We start from the raw sequence: 19,427 nt of genomic DNA, 5'->3' as shown, positions 1-19,427 counted from the left end.
ATGATTTTAACGGCCCACTAAACACATTTATTGGTTGAGTTTGTGATGTTGATGAAATCATCATAGTGAACATGTGTTGTACTGTGGTTACTGCACTGCTGACACAAAAACATATTTCACTGCATGTTTTTTGTACCAAATATGACTATATGTGACCAAATTGCATGGTGGCTTTATTGAGCAAACTGACAAGGGTTCGTTAGCGATTTAACTAAAAGAACACACATAAGCACGCATGTCTTTTAAAAATTCATTCCATAATGCAAGAACTATAAATGAATCACATGACTATCTTCCAAGAAGCTAATCAGTTATAGTTTTTTTTTCATTTTTTATTTGACCCAACATGAAGAAAGAAAAGAGGCGCTGTGTGTGGCCCACAGACCGCCAGTTGTCAATGTTTGCACTATGATAAGCAACAACACAACATTTTTTTGTCCCAATTTCTCCGGTGCAATTGCACTTACCCCCCACCCCAATACAATATATTCAGCATTACTTGTCACCATTCAACATAATAAACATGCAAATGTATGTGTCATGGTTAAATAGCTGCTCTGAGTTATTAACACAACAAAACACACACATTAGAATATGTGTTGAACACCTTAATAAAAATTTTTCCCCCCAACAATTATTATTGTGATAATAATTGTTAATAATAAGTGGTTCATATTTATCAATCAATGACATTTGCAATAGTTTTCCAAAAACAGAAGTTATACAACCATCCCATATTATTTAATTTCTGAGGTGTCCTGTGCTATTTTAGGAAATGTAAGCTGCTGGTTCATGATGACAAAAACAATAAAATTCCACAACCAAACAGGCCAGTGTATGTTAAACACTGAAGATAGAGGACACGTAGGGGAAAACTCATCTCTAAAAAACAAAGGAAATTACACACAGTCGGTATAAATAATATTTCAAATACCGATGTGACAATCAGGAAGAATTCTAAGTTTACAGTTCCTGTTATTGTTTCCTATCAAGCCGCAGACGGCCCGATTCATCACACATTGGAGTGATAAGGAGAGAGGAACACTGGCAGACAAGTTCGCACCACTGGGGGCGCTGAGTCTGGATGTTTGGCAGCCAGAGTGGAGCGCTACACTGATAAACAGGAAACCCAAGCTTCAACAAATTCGGAATTTTTGAAAATGATTATCTGACTGGACATAGCTGGTCCTTTTCTACTTTTCTGGTTTGTTTCTCCCAAAACAAACCTAAATGATGGTCAGGTAAACCACCCTGGTTGTGGCTGAATTATCACACCTCGTCTTCAGGTGTGTACTTATCTTATGGAAACAGCGACGCATTTCCGAGCCCTAAATAAAAGGCAACAGTGCCGGACGACAGAACAGACAAAGGCAACAAACAACAACAGCAGTGCTGCTGGTGGCTGGTTTTATCTCGCCCCTGGGGGGTGTACTTCCTGTGCAGTGTGACATGCTTCACGCACATTCCTCTGTGGTGACTCGCTGCCCCGTGACCATGGAGTGATGTGCCGACCTGTCTGTCTGCACAGCTACTAACCTTTCCTTATAAAGACCTAAGGATAAGCTAATGAGTAGAAACAAAGCACTTTTTCTCTGCTTACGAGGAACTCATCAGCTGACTTATAACAGTCGGCACTTATCAGAATCCGTTTTTGCGGGCACAATAATGATTAGCCAATGGTAAAGCATCAGTCACTTTCGATTTGAATGCTGCAAGAGCTTGTTTCTCAATCATGGCTTCATGCATACATCTGTATTGCTCCATATTGTCAGACGAGTGCAGTCGTATCATTTGTCATTTGTCATCATTTAAACTGACAAACATGAATATTAGCGTCCTATGTCCAGCATATTGGTGATGTGTTTTTTTTCATGAGGTAGAAGAAAGTTTGATAGACCAAGTCAGTTTTGCATTTTTTTGCTATTATTTTAGGAAAGCAGAATCGTTTGACTATACCTCTGCAAGGTTAGGTTGTGTTTGATTGTCTGCTACCATCCGTAGGAGCATTTCTTCTGAAATCTGCTTCTATCAACAGCACAATCGACATGTGCACTGCAAAAACCAGACCAGTTGCGCACATTTACACGCTAATTATTATCACAGCAGCTGTGATAAAAAGAAACAAACAAACATTCACTTTTCTTCTGGAGCAGATGTTTTTTCCCACCTTAAAGGTACATGGTCACAAATATTGAAAGACTACCTGCTTTATCAACTGCACCACTGTCTTTTTCAGTCCTGCGCTCAATCATAGCTTTCACACTGTCCATAAGACCAATTTCTTCTGCAGAGAAGCATTCATTTATTGCATTTGTAAATTTGAGCTTCTCACCTCTAATAAACTCAGAGCTAAGTACAACCTCTTTTACTCATATGTTGTATTCTAAGCATACAATATAATAAAACTGCAAACATGGACTTAGGATCAATTGAAGTTACTTTCTTCTTTGGATTGAGTGCTTTAAAATATAATTTGATTAGTCTGTGACATGCTTTAACAGTCTGACTAAAAGAACGCAGAATCACTAAAAATAAACATTAGCGAAAGAGTCAGTGAGAAGGTCCGGGGTCAAATACAGCCTGGGGCCTTTTCTGTGTGGATTTGACATGTTCTCCTGGTGTGTGTGCAGGCTTCCTCCCACAGTTCAAAAACATGCACGTGAGGTTAATTGGTGACCCTGAATTGCCCCGAGGTGAGAATGCGAGTGTGTGAGTGTGTGTGGTTGTCTGTCTCTGGGTGTTTGACCTGTGATGGACTGGCGACCTGTCCAGGGTGTACCATAGTATCTAGGATTGGCTCCAGCGCCCTGTGACCCTGACCAGGATTAAACAGTATAGAAAATTGATTGGTGGATGGATAGACAAGATAAAAGCCAGATTCAAAGAGCACAGACATACTGAATACATTGCCCACACAAGTATTGAAGCCGCTTCAAATTCTAATGAACAAACAACATTCCATAATGTGCTGTGACGATTCCTGGAATCAGCTTCATTAGGACTGACCGGCCACCCGCTGGAACATATGTTGACTTTGTTTTATTTTGTGTATCCAGATTGGCCGCAAATGCATGACTTCCACATGACCTCCATTGCATGTATCAAGTAAGCACCCCCCATGTGTATGTTCTGTACTCTGTCCAAACAGAGAGAGGGTGGTGTTAATACACTCAGGAAATTGAGTTGATTCAGATCTGAAGCACATTCTTCTAATCAAATGAGGCTAAATGAGAGCCAACTTTCCATTACAAATCAAATTTCAGGTGAATTATATTTAATTTGTCACTCAGCTCACAGATGCATGCCGCAGAAAGTGAAGGCATGCTGGATTTTCAGGAATGACCTTAAAGACCACAAACATAATGTGCTGTTCATGACATCTTCCCCAAATCTTTTCAAGTGCCGGAGAATGTGACAGAGACGCTGTCTGAAACACCACAAATGAGTCACGGTGAATCAAGGATTCTGTACTCGACTCACTGTACAAAAGTATAACTATAATATTTTGCAAGAGGAGCCACAATGTGAAACCGGCAAACTGCATCAAATCTTCATCACGTGCTTGTTTTAACCCAGACAAAATTACAACAACTCGAACAGGACAGGGCAAAAAACAACATAATCTTGTCTCAGACACATTTAGCGTAGAATTAATCTCAGCTTATAATAGCTCGTTGTGAAAGTCTCCTGACTGCATAAGTTCAACTGTACTGTAGTTTATCAATACATGATTAACCAAGGGGCACTAATCCACTAAAAACCTGATAAATGTAAACTATGTCACAAGCATGATTAAACTCCTTTAGAGGTCCTTTAGTTATATTTTAGGACAAATGTTCTTAGATTCAGATTATAACAACCAGTAGAAACAAAACAACGGTATAATCTAATTGGGCAATGGGTACATGTGGCAACCTGCAGGAGGAAATGATTAAAAGGGTTGTAATTTCAATTAATTACACAGTGGGAGCCGTGACAGTACCAAATAAATGACAAGACATTTAGTCATTTCACTTTGTTGGTTGCAAAAGTACAGATACAGTAAATTACCCGTGATCAGACTCATAATTAATTGTTTGTGTAGCACAGTGGACCCACCCAGCTGCTGGAAGAGCAGAGCCACACTCTTACAAGTGACGGGCAGAGTGTCGTTCAGAGGCGTCTGGATGAGCTGCCGGTCTCCTGCTCCCAGGCTAAACAGTTTCTGTTGGGAAAAACAAAATCAGCAGAGGTCGGAAAAGAGTCATGGAAAATTTTGACAATCATCTAAGGTCATGATGGTCTGGAACCGTCAGTCAATTATTCAGATTTATAGCTGCGTGTACTGCGGCTGTATCGAATAAAGAGGACACGTGCCACTTGATGCTTCACAGATTCTACAACTGCAGGACCAAATTAACCAGATGAATGAGTTTGCTCGTCATTGACTGATGACAAAAAACTAAAAAACAACTAATGCAGCACACAGCTGCAGCAAAATCTCAGAAAGATCAAAAAATTCCTTTAAAAAAATATTAAAAGATCCAGTGTGTCACATTCTGCTGAAGGAAAATCAGTGACAAGTCGGGTTGAGTTGGTTAGGCATATGCTTTATTTACAATGAATGAAAAAAAAAAAAAAAAAAATCTTCAGTCAGCATAATATTTTAAAAAAATAAATAAAAAATTATAGATGGAGGGGGGGATCTGGAGAGGAAAGGTTGGGAGTCACTGGTTTTAAGGACCCTTCAGGCGATATATATATATATATCACCTATAGGTGATATAGATATAGGTTACCCTTTCTTTTGTCAGTTTATTGTCACCATTACTTTATCTTTTGTATTTGTTGATTTTCAGTTGTTATTTTGAAAAACAGTTTTCATCCATCTACTTCAAAACTAAAAAAACCTTTTTTTAAATTACTGTATTGCTTTTCTTTACTTTTTACTCATGTTTGGTTTCACTTTCATTATGTAAATCTAAAAAACACTTTTAATTGTTCAAACCTGCATAGAAGATCAGATATAGATGAAGTTGGACAGATCAATAGCGACAGCAATGTTGTGTCAGTTTAGATTAGATAAACCTTTATTAGTCCCACAAGTGAGAAATTGCAGGGTTAATTGTTGAGTTGATGCCAACTGTTAGAGGTTTCAGGTCAGCTCTGACCAGTTGCCAACAGTGAGAAATGATCCGTTAACATAATGTTGAGGAGTGAACGCTGCATGCAGACTCACCTGAGAACCCCCAGCAACAGGAACCAGGAATGTGAAGAGATTGGCCACCAGGCCCTCTAAAGGGAAATTCAGGCTATCGATGTACACAGTGTAGATCAGACCCAAGCACCCCTGTTAACACAAAACATCAAATGATATGGGAACACAGAAAAAAAGTATTCTATAGACCAGGGATGTGCTCAGAGGGCCTGCTGTCCAATAACTAATTATTGGTTTCACAGGTAATTTGAGAACTTCGGACACAGTTATTGACTGAAATGACTCCAAATAACTGCGTCACAGAGTCTTCTTCAATTTAAAAACATCAAATGCATGCATGTTGAGTCCTTTTCTTAAATTAGCTGCCATCACTTCCTTCATTTGGAAATTCTCGCGGTAATTAAAATAAGCAATGTTGCCCTTCCCCGTCATATGCAGTAGACATTTATAGGGTTAATCATTGCACTTTTTATTACCCGTGTCTCAAGATAAAAAAAAAAATGATATGTTTTCACCAGCTCACGTTTTCTTGCACTGTTTATTACAGCCGAGTAGGTATAAACTTTGACTTTATTGAAAAGATTATGCTTCTTTGGCTGACTTACTTTGCTAAATTCACACTCACACCTAAGCAAACTTGGCCTCTTTTGCAGACAGTACAAAGTGGATTAGCGTCACCTCAGGACTGCGAGATGAAAGAATGAAAAGACAAACATTCAAAGAATTTCTTCTTAACAGACAGAAAAATATTTTTTTAATTTAGACATATGATATCATATCTTATTACCCGGAATATTTCAGGATGATCCAGCCTGGACACAAGAATGAGACTTTTTGGTGCAAACACTTGAGCTGGCTGGATCAGGCCATCCTCTTCTCCCTCCTCGTCTTCATCTCCGTCCGCCTCGATACTCTTTGATCCCTGAAACATTACAAAAAGAAGCTATTTTAGAATAAGAGCTCAACACTATGATATGTAATCTTCACACAGAACACCAACTGTAGACGACACAAACACCAGTGAACAGTGAAAACATTCATCACGCTGGCCATATCTGGCATGTGTGAGCTGCAAACCCCAGAAAAAATGGTTATGTTCCTTAAAATAAGAATGGAAGAATTTTTATTTAGAAACTCTAAACCAACCTTTTTCCATTTTATTTTGAAAGATGTATCATACAATAGGCTTGAAAGACAAAAGTGGAACATTTGTTGGGCCATGTGAGATCGAAACTATTATTGCATCAGATATGAAGGATACCAGAAAATTTTGAAATTCAACTTTGTCCCCAGAGTGGAGACAAAGGCAAAGACATGTTTAGGAAAGTGTGGATGAATAATTTTCCAACATGCTATGGTTCAACGGTGTCTCATTCCCCTGGAGCCATTTAATAAATTGTGCACGTTTTTGTAAAACTACACAAAGCTCACACAAACAAATCTGATTAGAAAGGTTCAGTCTGGTTCTGATCGTCTCTGCTGCAGATCTATAAACTTCATTACACCACTGATACAGCAGCCTATCTGTGCTCATTCCAAACTAAATCCCTTTTCACAATCTGGTTTATTTCTCCAGATAGCGAAAACATGCCACACGTGCTTAAATATCTCAGAAACAGGCAGTGCTGGATCAAATATAACACAATCAGATCAGGGTCACGTTTCTCAATTATTTTTAGGATTTTGTTCAATTATGAAACAAAACACATTCCTGTGCCGCCTGCCTGGGCGCTCCCTGGATTCTATCAGCGCAGACAGGAAAGTCAGTTTCGAGAGTGCAGATTATTAAAACACCGTCACAATTCAAGATCTTCACTTCTAAAAAGGTAAAACGGGAATGTGCGTTTGTTTGTTGTAATGCGATATCTGGCTGAAGCCAAATATAGCCTGATCCCATGATTAATGTGGGCCCCGACTAAAAAAAGTGAGGCAGTGACGGGGAGCCAGATTCAAAGGTTTATTGATTCAGTCTTCACATTACAGTATGTAATCTTCGCGAAGTATCCACGTTTCCAGGTCAGGTGTCTTTCTTTCTCGTATGCACAAACATGTGGGGCTTTTTTTTTAAAATGTTTTAGACATGAGATTAATTTAAAGTGCTAAATATAATAACACAAAAATGATAATAATTTCTTGATGTGCATATATGTACAAAATTGTCATACACAACCAAACTTCCAACAGCTTTAACATTGACCAACTATTTTGCAAACCAGTTCAGATATTCTCTTTAAAAACTTGTTGGATAGCAGTAGATGAAACTTTTTGACAGCCTGACATTAGATCATTTTGTATACAACCTTTAAAAATGATTGCAGTGTGACAGTCATGTGAACAACTGAGGTTACTGGAGCAAGGTTCAAATTCTGAGGTGAGCAAACTATCTGCTTCACTTATAGCATCAAAGAACGAATGGCAGGAAATAAAGGTTACCACATAAATCAGGTGAAATTGGTCCATGCAGAAGACTAAGCTTTATTTCAGAGGGGAGAGCCGACATTATATGTTGATTCACTAATTACACTACATCTTTATCTCAGTCTTTCCCTCTCTTGACACATTCATTAATATAAGGTTCCATGTGAAAGTGTCGATAGTCTAAATCTTCTGTGAAAGACACTTTATAATCCTTTTATTATAATGTGTGATGACTACCAATACATCATTCATGGCTCTCAGGAACAGCACAGTAATTAAAATTTTCTCAAAACAGAGTAATACCATTGTGGCTGTTTTTTAAAGATGAAGATAAAGATTGCAGCAAACAGATACAAACAATTCAATTGTGTGAATGTTCAACAAGATTCATCTTTAATGGCTATGGAAGGCGTTGGTCTCAGTCATTTCGGGAAATGACTTAATGCATAGCTGGTGACGGGCTTGGCACAGATTCACCTGACATAGTTGTCCTGATGCAAATAAACATTCAGCGTGTTGGTCTGAATGACAGAGGAGCTCCAGTTTGATTCAGACGCCATCAAGGTAAAGGTGGTGTTCTGGTATGAGCAGCTATTATTAAAGAACTACTAAGCTTCTACATTTGCTTCAAGCAGTGGAACAGAAAAACCTTGCATCTTTAAAGAAGATCATGCAGGACAATGCTTCATCACATGCATTTGAAGAGCCATCACAAAGTCCTCCACATGGTTAACTTTTCATGTGCACACCTGATATTTGACTGTTTCACATGCAACATGCAAACCAAATTCAGCACTGGAAGCTGAAAACTGGAGCCGTAATACAAAAATATGTCACTTTTTCTGACCTAGTTCGGGTGTGTGTGTGTGGGGGGGGGGTTGTCTTCTGTTAGGATCAGTACAGTGATTAAAGAAGTAAATCAAAAAAAAGATGTTCCAAGAAAAGCAAAATCATAAAGTCAAAATGAAATCTGTTTGTCGACGAGTCCAGCCTAGTTTGACCTTTGCCTTTGTTCTTGCTGACCTGAATAAGATCCAAACTGCACATCTTGTGATCTGTTACACTTGAATACACTTCTCTCCGTACCAGGTGCGTTGTTAGGGGCTGGCAGGAGCTCGTGTTCTCCAACTTGGCCAGATCACTTTCGTGGTTTGTTTTTCAAGAGATTAAAAAAAAAAAATAAAATAAAATAATCTGGTCAGGATGCAGGTTTGATAGGCCTGTTTATTGGTTTTGTTTGTTCGTTTCCAAGGCATCTTTCTTTCATTTAGAGGGGATAGCTGTGACGTAAAGGCCACTAATTCTTAGGCAAAGCATTTGCCTCACGTTTCTTTGTCACTGGATAAGTCTAAAAGAATTCTGAAGCCTGCAATAAACACAGATTGGGAACGAAAGCAAGAAAACTCAGGAGTATTGAATTTCAGTAGTGAATGAGGGCAATTCAAAAATATTGTACTTGTTGTATACAGCTGAAGCACTTCAACCAGAGAAGAGACTCACTCAAAGAGATCTTGGCGAGTTTTGGTGATTTTTATTCATTATATGATGATGTGAATTAAATATGTCTACCTCACTGGTAGACAAGCTTCTGCATGACTCTCATAAGGACTGTAACAGTCCAGTACTGAGGAAGCAATGCTTTACTAGAGTATTGATTTAAACATAAAAAAAAAAAAAATCAAAAATCCAGCAAAGTGACTCCGTCCACTGCTCAAAAGCTGACACATTTCCTGGATGAGACCACATTTCACGTGTAACTCAACAACATTTTGCTGACCTCACAAGAATGTGATTGAAAACCGCTCTCCAGCTGTGAAGTCACATCGGGCAGAGCGACAGGAGTCATCTCAGGCCTCCAACAAAGTCTGACACAGTGAAACAATTAGCTTGGTATTGTGTGGGCTTTTGGCAGAGGCAGAACTCAACAAGGTCATCCATATAAAAAGTATAAAACTGATCCCATCCAAACAAATCTGTTGTAATCAATAATTTATGGGGAATTTGAACAGTTCTGCCATGACCACGAATCTGCAATCAAAGGCAAGCTTGCAAGAGTAAATCAAATAAAAGCTGTTTGGGCGCACAGGTCCATCCTTTCTTTTATAGAAGAATGTCTCAGCCAATTCTTGATTCAATAGGCGAGAACCTTTGTTTCCTAGTAACGCCGGAGATTCTGGAAGACATCACACATGCGACAGGCATTCCTAAAACTCAAACTGCCAAAAAGTAAGAACCCCCCCCACAAAAACCCCCCAAAAAACCAAAAACCAAAAACCCAATAGGCTTGAAATGGAAAACAGAAAATAAGAATCATCGCATTACCCTGCTATGACATCTCTGAGGATTTCTCAGAGTCATGAGCTGCTCGTCAGAGTCAACGAAGCCCTCTATTATCACTGTGATAATCGAACAGAGGAGCCCAAGGAGTCTGTTGCAAACCAATTGACAAAAGGGAATAAATAGTTTTGAAGGTTATGGCCCCTCCTCTGGGTACATGCTACAACAGAGGTAGCCAACAAAATGCCCCTGGGCAGTGGGCGCCCGGCTTGCGGGGACCTCGGGATTAGCACAGAGGGCATGTCCTAAAAATAGTGGTCTGCACAGGCGACACGATTTAAATGTGAGATAATTAACAGCTTTAAAATGTCACCACAATATGAGTCAAACTATAATTTGCACAAAAATATCCACTAATTCAAACCTATAAACATCTACTCAAAATAATCAAAGACAAATGTTGAAATGTTGAGAATTAAGATAAATAAATAATGTTGCAAGTATATGTGTTCCCTATCATGGTTAATAACGTCCTAAGCCTTTTCACGTGTATGAATATTAATGTGTCATTAAGGAAAAAAATTGCAGTTACTTCGGGATTATATTTATGAGTTGGCACTGTTGCAAGAATTCCAGAATTTAACAGGACAATAACCCGTCTCATGAGAAATTGTGCTTGACGATTGTAACGACTGAATCACACGAACTCAACCAGGGGTGTAGCATGAGAGTTTAAGTGTTGTGGTCTTACCTGCAGATTGACCTCGGCCTCATGGAAAGTGAGGCATGAGCAGTAGTGTCGGTCTGAATCGATGTCCGTCAGCACCACGGTAAAGAAGGTGGGTGTTTTCCTGTCCCTGGAAAGCCTCCAACCTCCAGGCTGGCAGAACTGCAAAGAGAAGCAGCAAACCATTGTTGACCAACTCTGCTCAGTGACTTTTGGACATTTTAGATTTGAACACTTCAATATTTTTATTGTTGCTTTGAAAAACTGAGCTGAACGACGGCTCAGAGGTTATCACGTCCTCTGAGACTCTGTGCCGGTAAACCAGCCAGACCATAAATGGACGGGGCATCGGCATACTACCGGGGCAAGTCCAGCCCAACCCTAATGCCACCACAGAGACGGGATGTCCTGTTCCAGTGTAGCAATGAGTTCTAGTGATTTGCCGCACAACAAGTGGGAAGTGGCATGTTTATAAATCATTTTCCTTGAAAGTTATGAGTGATGGGGCTAAATCTAATTGCACTGAGCAAAACATCTGAAATAAAAGCTGTGGAAAAGTACTACGAATTACACAACATAGCAAGTGATTGTAGTCTGGCACAGTACAAATGAACAGACATTTGTTCATCTTGCTGTCAGAATTGGAATTTATTCATAAGAGAACAGGCTACGCAAACTCCTAGCTATTCTGACGGTCTACCGTCTATGTGAAGATTAAACTGGACAAGTTCTGCCTACAAGCCAGTGAAACTGACCTCGATGACGATTCTGCACAAGCAGGTCACGTTTTGAAAACCGTTTTGGAGTAACGTGTTATTTTTCTCAAACACTCTGTTTATCGATGATTTCAGAAGGACACAAATCAGTCTTTTGCAATGCATGATGAAATGGAGCCATTTCAATCTCACACAGGTTTTAGGACACGGAGCAAAAACATGAGTCATTGCAACCATGACTGAAAACATCTGGAAACTGTGCAACCTACAAATCAAAAAAATATTCAAAACACAAAATTACAATTTTTTTTTTTTTTTTAGCTAACACCCCCCTCACTGACACTCCTCTTCCACATTGACATGGATAATTATTTGAGGGTTTTATCAAGCATCCAAAGCACAGGTAAATCACTGCATTATTAGTTCAAAGTTCAGCTTTGTAATTGAGAATGTCACGGAAGGGGACAGGAGACCACCATTCAGGAGGTAGGCAGGCAACAGATGTTTGTGTCTGGACTTTCTCTGTTTTTACTGGAAGCCCAACTGGCCCTGGCTCTTAAAAAAAAAAAAAAATGTTTAGACTGCTCCACATGAGCTACACGGAGGATCACTGGACACATGAAGGACGAAAGGAATGAGTGAAGGAGGGGGGGGGGGGAAGAGAGAGAGAGAGAGAGAGAGAGAGAGAGAGAGAGAGAGAGAGAGAGACTGATGGGTAGATAATCTATGTACAGCCAACGACGAATGCACTGGTAATGTAGTGTCCCGAGAGGGAAATTATCAGAGGACAGGACACAAACAAACGTGAGCTCAATACGTGATGGAGAGCAGGAAAATGGAGAAGAACAGAGGAAGGGAAAGAGGGAAGAGGGGGTTGGCTCGTTCAAGTTAGGATCAGGATGCCACCATCTTCCAGCAGATACAATAGTCCACAGGAAATGTGTTAACCCTTCAGTGTGTGTGTGTGTGTGTGTGTGTGTGTGTGTGTGTGTGTGTGTGTGTGTGCGCACTCTCAGGCCAGACAGGATCTAAGGACAAGTGTGGATAACTGTGATCCCGTGTTAAACTATTCCAACTATGCCATTCATTGTTGTCAAAAACAGAGATAAACACATTTGGGAGCACATAGCTCTGAAGATCACAGGCGATACAACATCCTGTGTGTGTGTGTGAGAGAGAGAGAGAGAGAGAGAGAGAAAGAGAGACAGAGAGAGACAGAGAGAGAGAGATGATGTGATAATATATATTAAACAAGTGTTTCCTTCATGCCGTTATCTTGCCTGTAGGTTTGCAGACAAACCCTTCAGGGCTGGCGTCGGTTCAAAGACTTCATGGAGGTCAGCATTAATTTCACTGAATTCAGGTGTCTGACATCATTTTGGATACAACTACTGTCGCACTAACAATGTTACATTCCCAAAAAGATGCATTAGACCATGCAGTTCAATGGAATTGAAAAAAAAAACCTGACTCGCATCCCACCATGTTGCCTTTGAAGATGTGGCAGGTTAGCAGGAGCACGCAGGTCACTTAATAATTGAGGCTTCATATATGGCAATTCATAGCTCTGGAGTCTGCCCCGCTTAAAAACATCATTTGCAAATACAGAGAGAAAAATGCAAATGTAATAATTTTATATTTAACTCTGTAATGATGTAATGAGCAAACATTCAGCTTGAGGAATTGCATTTCCATGTCAGTTAGACAAAATGCAGCGTGAATGTAAACACACAAGGGAGACATTCTGAAGCCGGCCCTCTCAGGCAGGATGAAGAAATAAGTTTCAGACTATATTCACACTTTCCAGGTTTAATGAAACAAACCAGTGTAATTGCAAGTGTTGATGCGGTTTATTTGTTGATGTATAAATACTGTGCCCTCAAATGCACTGCTGTTTTAAATTAAATTCATTTGTTGGATCTTTTATTGTAGAGACGGCACAGAACCAAGAAATGTTGTCGGCATTCTTAGGCCAACAAGGCAGATGGTTAGCATGTTTTAGTTATATACTGGATTACTAGAAAAATATTGATCAGACACTAGTAAAAGTCTTCATCTATCTCCATTAGATTGGATGATTGTGGCAGTGGAAATGCCTCTTCTTGACACAGAGCGTCTTATGTGTATGTTTAATTTTCTCATACAATTTACAAACACTTGTTGAACTTCCACACTGCAGAGAACAACCCAAGTATATCCAACCCAAAATCTAACCCAAGTATATCAATCAAGCTACCAAGTATATAAATCTACTTTGACGTGAGACGCACTGTCACATCCTATCCAACGTGAGTCACAGCAATATAAAACGTAACATTTCAATTAGATACAGTGTTTGTGTTGGACTTTTCATTTCATGTTCAACCAGCAACTTGTTTTTAATGTACAACAAGGACGTTGGGTAATAAGTTAAAGAAAAACTATCAGACAGCTGACAAAGCAAAAATGGTGTGAATTTAAAGATGCAAAGTCTGGGGGAAAAAAATCCCTATACTTTATTGAAATTTGTATGATAATTTAACGACAAATACCTTGTCTCGTCGAAAACTTCATGAGATGCTCTGAAAATGTTTTTATTTTAACCTCACATTAACTCAATGAGTGCATTTGACCCAGCAGAGTGAGAATGTGAACAAATCTCGCCATATAAAATTCTTCAAAACTGTTTTTATTTGGCTATTTATTAACATCTGTTTTGCTTTCGTAGTTAAATTAATGAGTAAGTGTGTGCAAGAAGACAGACACAAGATATGACAAACTGAGAAAAAAACTTCTTTTTTTTTGCCAACTTTATGTATGAAGTGTGAAATGATCAAATTCTGTAATCAAAAATGTTTCAGATTTACCAAAAGCAGTATAGACAGTGGACAAATCACCAAGACCACAGAGGGAAGTGAAATACAAAGTGCTGTCTGACAGCATCAGACACAAGCTGAACTGTATATCCACCTATAGCATAACAAAGACATCCACTGCAGAGCACCAGGTACAAAGGTCAACACGGAGGAAGCGTAACCTTCATCAAGCTCACGCACATGCAAAAGACTTCTCATGTTCCCGAATTAGATCCGAGTCAAGTGACAAAGGAACTCTGGGACAGACTTGCTGTATTTATGCCAAAGCTGAGTAAACTGCTGCCCTCCAGCTAAACCCTCCGCGCCGCATCATGTGCTGCAGCCCAGCATGACTGACTCTCGACCGCACTATTCACCCGCTCAGCCAGTGACACTGGATACGCAGTCTGACCTGTTAAACATCGCTACAGCAGAGCACTTGAGGCGCAGCAGCAATCAAAAGGCCTGAGCAAGACCGGCCTGCATTCTTATACAGTGACAAGAAGTTAATGTCTGCTCAGGCCGGCAGTGGCCAGATATAACTGGGACAAGAGCCATTACTAAAGATGACTCAGGACAGGCCATTGAGGCAGCATCTCCTTTTAATGTGGGCTGTTTTTCTGTGTGGTGTCACACAATTAAGACAAAAGAAGTCCTCAATGTTTTTATTATGACCACAACATTTTAGTGTCCTGTACTAACAGAAATGCAAACAGACTTTGAAGGATCATAAAACATTTAAAAAGTTCCCGTTACCACAAATGAGCTCAGTCCCACAAATCTTTTCAGTGAGGGACTCGTTTCAAAATTTGGTTCAGTTACAAATCTAAATAAAATCAGGCACCAAAGTTCCGACGTGTTTTCCCTACACAGCAATAAAATGTGCATAGACCGAACTGTCTAAGTTGATCAAAGCATTACCAAAAATGACCCAGAATGCCCTGAACATTAAACACCAATTTCTGTTAGACAAAAAGGAAAATAGCAGAGTCAAAAGGAGGATTCTGTTTAACAAATAACAAAATATGCACCGAAGCATCTTTAGAAGCTAGCAGGCGTTATTGGAGGGAAATAACTTCGAACGAAGAAGAGTCAACTTCCCAAGGTGTCGGAGAGCTGTTTAAGGAGACTCAAGCGACTGCCAAGACAATGTGGCCAGAAAAACTGTGGCGCAACAGATGTGCACTACATCATGTACTTCCACCATCCTCTTCCCTCTACCTTGTTCTTTTCCCATTCATGTCTGATGGTCGCATGCCAGGAAGGCAACACAATGACGGAAAGTGAGGTGTGAGGTGTCAGGGGCCAGAGAGGAGGGACAGGCCAAGGGAGGGGTGAGGAGGTCAATGGCGTGCTGCCTCCAGCGTTATCGCGTCTGCAGGATGAGTTGCGGACAAAACAACCAGAGGATGGCTGCTGCTGCAGAGTCTTTAGACACAAACATGCTTGTGTTTACGCCAGCCGTCCCTGACTCGGCCCCTGCGCTCAAGGACGGCTCCGATTAAACTCGACTAAAATATCAACGAAATGATCACAACAGCCTCACCTCAGTCACTTCCAGCACCAGAACCATCCTGTCACAAACACTTTCAAAGCAACATCTTCTCTGCTCTCGTTCATTCCATTGTCACCAATAACCCCCGCTTCATTTGCCGTTATGCAATTCAAGACACACATGGTTCATTTTAAGAGCCAGATATTTTTAGACGACCATCATGAACCACACTAAATTGAAAAAAAATGTCGAGTCAGGCAGGGAACGAAGAGTCATCGAGCAAATATTACAAACAGCACTGCACACAACATTTCAAGCCTCATAAATGCCATATGTGTAAGAAACACAACACCAGAATAAGAACAGACATGTATTTTTAGTAAAGAAGAAGGAAAAGACCCCCCCCTTTCTCTGTCATACCTTAGGGAGATTTATTCACTTTGGGGCAAATACTTCATTTGACAAACACAGAATAAATGAAAAACATGCATCCAGCTCACCACATGTAACTTAAAAACAGAAAAGAAGGAAATATAAAAAGACCCTTTCAAAAATTGGATGTTTTTGGACATTAATCAATACAAAGTCAGATAAAGTCATGGCATCACAAGCCATACTTCTTTTGCTAAACCACAAGCAACTAAGTTTTTATTGCAATTGGCATGAGGGGGTGAAAATTGACTTCATTACATGTTGGTTTTGTTGAAAGTAGGTTAATACATACCATACCTTCCCAGCATAAACCAGTTAAATTATAGCTCTTCCGAAGAACCTGTTGTGAAATATAGAGTCATGGGCTTTCCCAGCACTGTTAAGCTTTAGCGGTAAAACAAAAGAAGCAAGGAATTAAAATTCTCCCACTATTATGACAGATGCTGTTAAAATTAAAGCATCAGTCATTGTAAGATTAAAGGAAATGTTCGAGGAAAAAAAAACGACGACACCTGGTGCATCGCATACACACGTGCCTGTTAAGACTCAGTCAATCATCATCAGCAGCTTTTATCAAAATGGACAAGATTAAATCTTTATCCAAATGTTAGAATAACTCCAGAGTTGTGCTATTGATGTGAGGTGCAATGAGATTGAAGTGATAGACATTCGCCTAGTTGTAAAAAGGAGATTTAGAAAAGAAATTCTGAAGATCAAAGACTGATGATGCACATCAGTGAGATACATTTGTTTAATATTGAAAACTAAAAAGTGAAGAATTAAAAATGTATGGTTGCAGCCAGTGGATATAAAGAAGTTACAGATGGTCACAGACTGGTAACTTTCAGGTGACAAAGCAGACACCGTCAGAGCAAACAACTGCTGCAGACTCTGAAAAAGACAGTTGGTCTGATTTGAGTTTAACCTGGTATTATGCCAATATGGAAAGACAGAGACATGGATTGTGACTTTCGTGTATCTAAAACAAGTTGAAGTGAATGCTGTTATCAAAACAAATCAAACTTTATTTATAGAGCACTTTTCAAACATACATACATGCAACACAAAGTGCTTCACATAAAAAGTTAGTATTAGAATCCATCAGGAATAACAAAATATATATTATTGTAAATACAACCCAATCACTCAACATACAGTAAGAAAAATTGTTAAAGTGCTCTTATACTGAAACATTTCAGTAATGAATTCATCAATCACATCTAAGCAGAGAAAAGATGAACATCTGACCAAAAGAAGTTTTGATGGATCAAAAATGTTCAACACCTGAAATAGCTTTAAAATTTGAAAAATGTATAAAATCTTGAAACACAAATTCATTATGAAAACCATTTTTTCCCCCACTGTTACCCTCCTCGGTTGTCTGATCAACCTCATATTACTGCAGCTTTATTTTTAAATCTCTGTCAGCTGATGGCAGGTAAACACGGCTGTTGCTACATCGTGTGAAAAGTAAACACGAGACATCAAAACATATCTGAACACATGGAGTGATGCATGAAAGAGCAAGGTAAACAGCTTTGTCTTGAGGTCGGTGATCAGCACAATGGCTGTCCTGCGTCAGGCAGGCCAAGCACTTTGGAGCACGATAAAGATAATGACACTAGAACAGGTGCTTCCTCTGCGGCCTTGTGGGGGCCCCGTCTCACTTCTGCCTCAACAACGTTCTGCTCAAAACTTTTTTTGAATTTTTTTCCCTCTGGTGAACGATCACTAATATGCTGTGAAGAGTGGCATATAATGAGCTTCCCCGTTGAATTACTAGAGTACACGCCATCAAAGGCCTTTTCCCTCATTAAATTTCACAGAACTTTCTTGTAAAGACAACCTGCAAAAAAGAAACATAGTTAATCAGTAATTATTGTCACCGTAGAATTTTCCAGCCACTAACTTTACAACCAGACTACGACGAGTTAAGCAAGTGTGATTGTTAAGATTTGCGTCTCAAAAAAAGGTTCTCGCGCCTAAACTGGATGAGCCGTCTGCATGAATAAAAATAATGTGCACACAAGGAAGGAAAAACTTGGCATCCGGCCACAGGCGCTCTACATATGGCGTTGTTCTAAAACAACAGGGGTTAGGGTTATCAGTGACGTACCTTAAATGTGATGTCCGACCTAACATCCGCTGTCAGAAGTCATTATATCACATGTAAGTGCATTCCAGGCATTTCTATGGATGACGAGAGTGACAGACGTGCGCCATAAAAACTAAAGGATAGCGGCTTTGGAAAATTCTTCATTTAAGAATTATTATCTGTTCAATAAGGATTGGACAGTTGAAATGTTCCACTATACTGGGAAACTTGCAGAATATATCTGACAAGAATATATTTGCTTGGACGCTGACAGAATAAAACAGACTTTAGGAGCAGAATGGGCACATTGTATAGTTTTGCTGGCCAAATAGAACAAAATGTGGTACGCTTCTGATATTCCTACAACCATTGTCCACACTACAGGACATGCTGCACCTCAAATCCAAAGAGGCTAACAAAGTGTGACAAGCACCCAGCACTTATAACAGCATGGCTTAAAATGTCAATGGAAAACAGCAATGTTGAGTATTACAGAAACAGGTTGTTAATATGTCAAGGAGGAAAACCGCTCCAAAGAATCCAAAGCACTTTTCTGTGAAAATGTCCAGCATCAAAACCTTTTTCTTCCCTGAGCTTAACAGACTTTGAGCAAAAGTTGTCTTTATGCAAGACATTTTAAATGACGGGGTCAAAAAGAATAAAATGCAGTGATAATAATCAGCATTATTGTTTTTTTTTGGCACATTTCTGCCAAAGCACACGACCAAAGAAAGTAGATCGATGTCACATTTTAGTGTGCTAATATTGCCCTACATTAAACTGTCACATTGATGTCGGGATATTGTTACACTACAAAGAAATCATTATTCCTGTTACGTTTCATGTAGAAAAACGTAACGTAAGAAAAATTATCTCCGAAACATGAAATATGATAATATATTATAACATTCTGTGGTGTGACTTTTACCATGTCTTTGTATGACAGACAGCCTTCCATTTTTTTTCCATTACTGCAAAAGGAAAAAAATGTCACAGACAGAAAGTACATGATTAACCAGACCTCTGGCTCAGTACATTGCTTGTTGGGTTATATTCCTCCTATGCCGGAGCCAAAAGAAACTACTGCAGTAATACTTCACACTACTATCACATTTGAGTACCAGGAAGCATGAAAGTAAGTAGAGTCATTTGCAAACAGACAGTAGCTATATTTTGATGACTACTTAAAGCCTCGAAATGACAAAAGCAGCTGTCAAAATAAATAAAAATAAACAT

The 19,427-nt window shown here is 39.4% G+C and overlaps 1 protein-coding gene across 2 annotated transcripts in view; it reads right to left on the bottom strand.

Moving 5' to 3' along the window:
• sbf2 (SET binding factor 2) overlaps positions 1-19,427 on the bottom strand; it is a 94,992-nt gene that overhangs the window by 50,902 nt on the left and 24,663 nt on the right. For both annotated transcript variants that reach the window (XM_080500219.1, XM_080500220.1), the window contains exons 3-6: positions 10,644-10,781; positions 5,985-6,119; positions 5,219-5,329; positions 4,099-4,204 (exon numbers count right to left, since the gene is read on the bottom strand). In XM_080500219.1, the coding sequence (XP_080356345.1) occupies positions 4,099-4,204; positions 5,219-5,329; positions 5,985-6,119; positions 10,644-10,781 (490 nt within the window). The remainder of the gene's footprint in view (positions 1-4,098; positions 4,205-5,218; positions 5,330-5,984; positions 6,120-10,643; positions 10,782-19,427) is intronic.

Source organism: Blennius ocellaris, assembly GCF_963422515.1.
Source record: "Blennius ocellaris genome assembly, chromosome: 1".
Taxonomy (NCBI): Eukaryota; Metazoa; Chordata; class Actinopteri; order Blenniiformes; family Blenniidae; genus Blennius; species Blennius ocellaris.
This window is presented reverse-complemented; position numbering and strand designations above follow the sequence as displayed.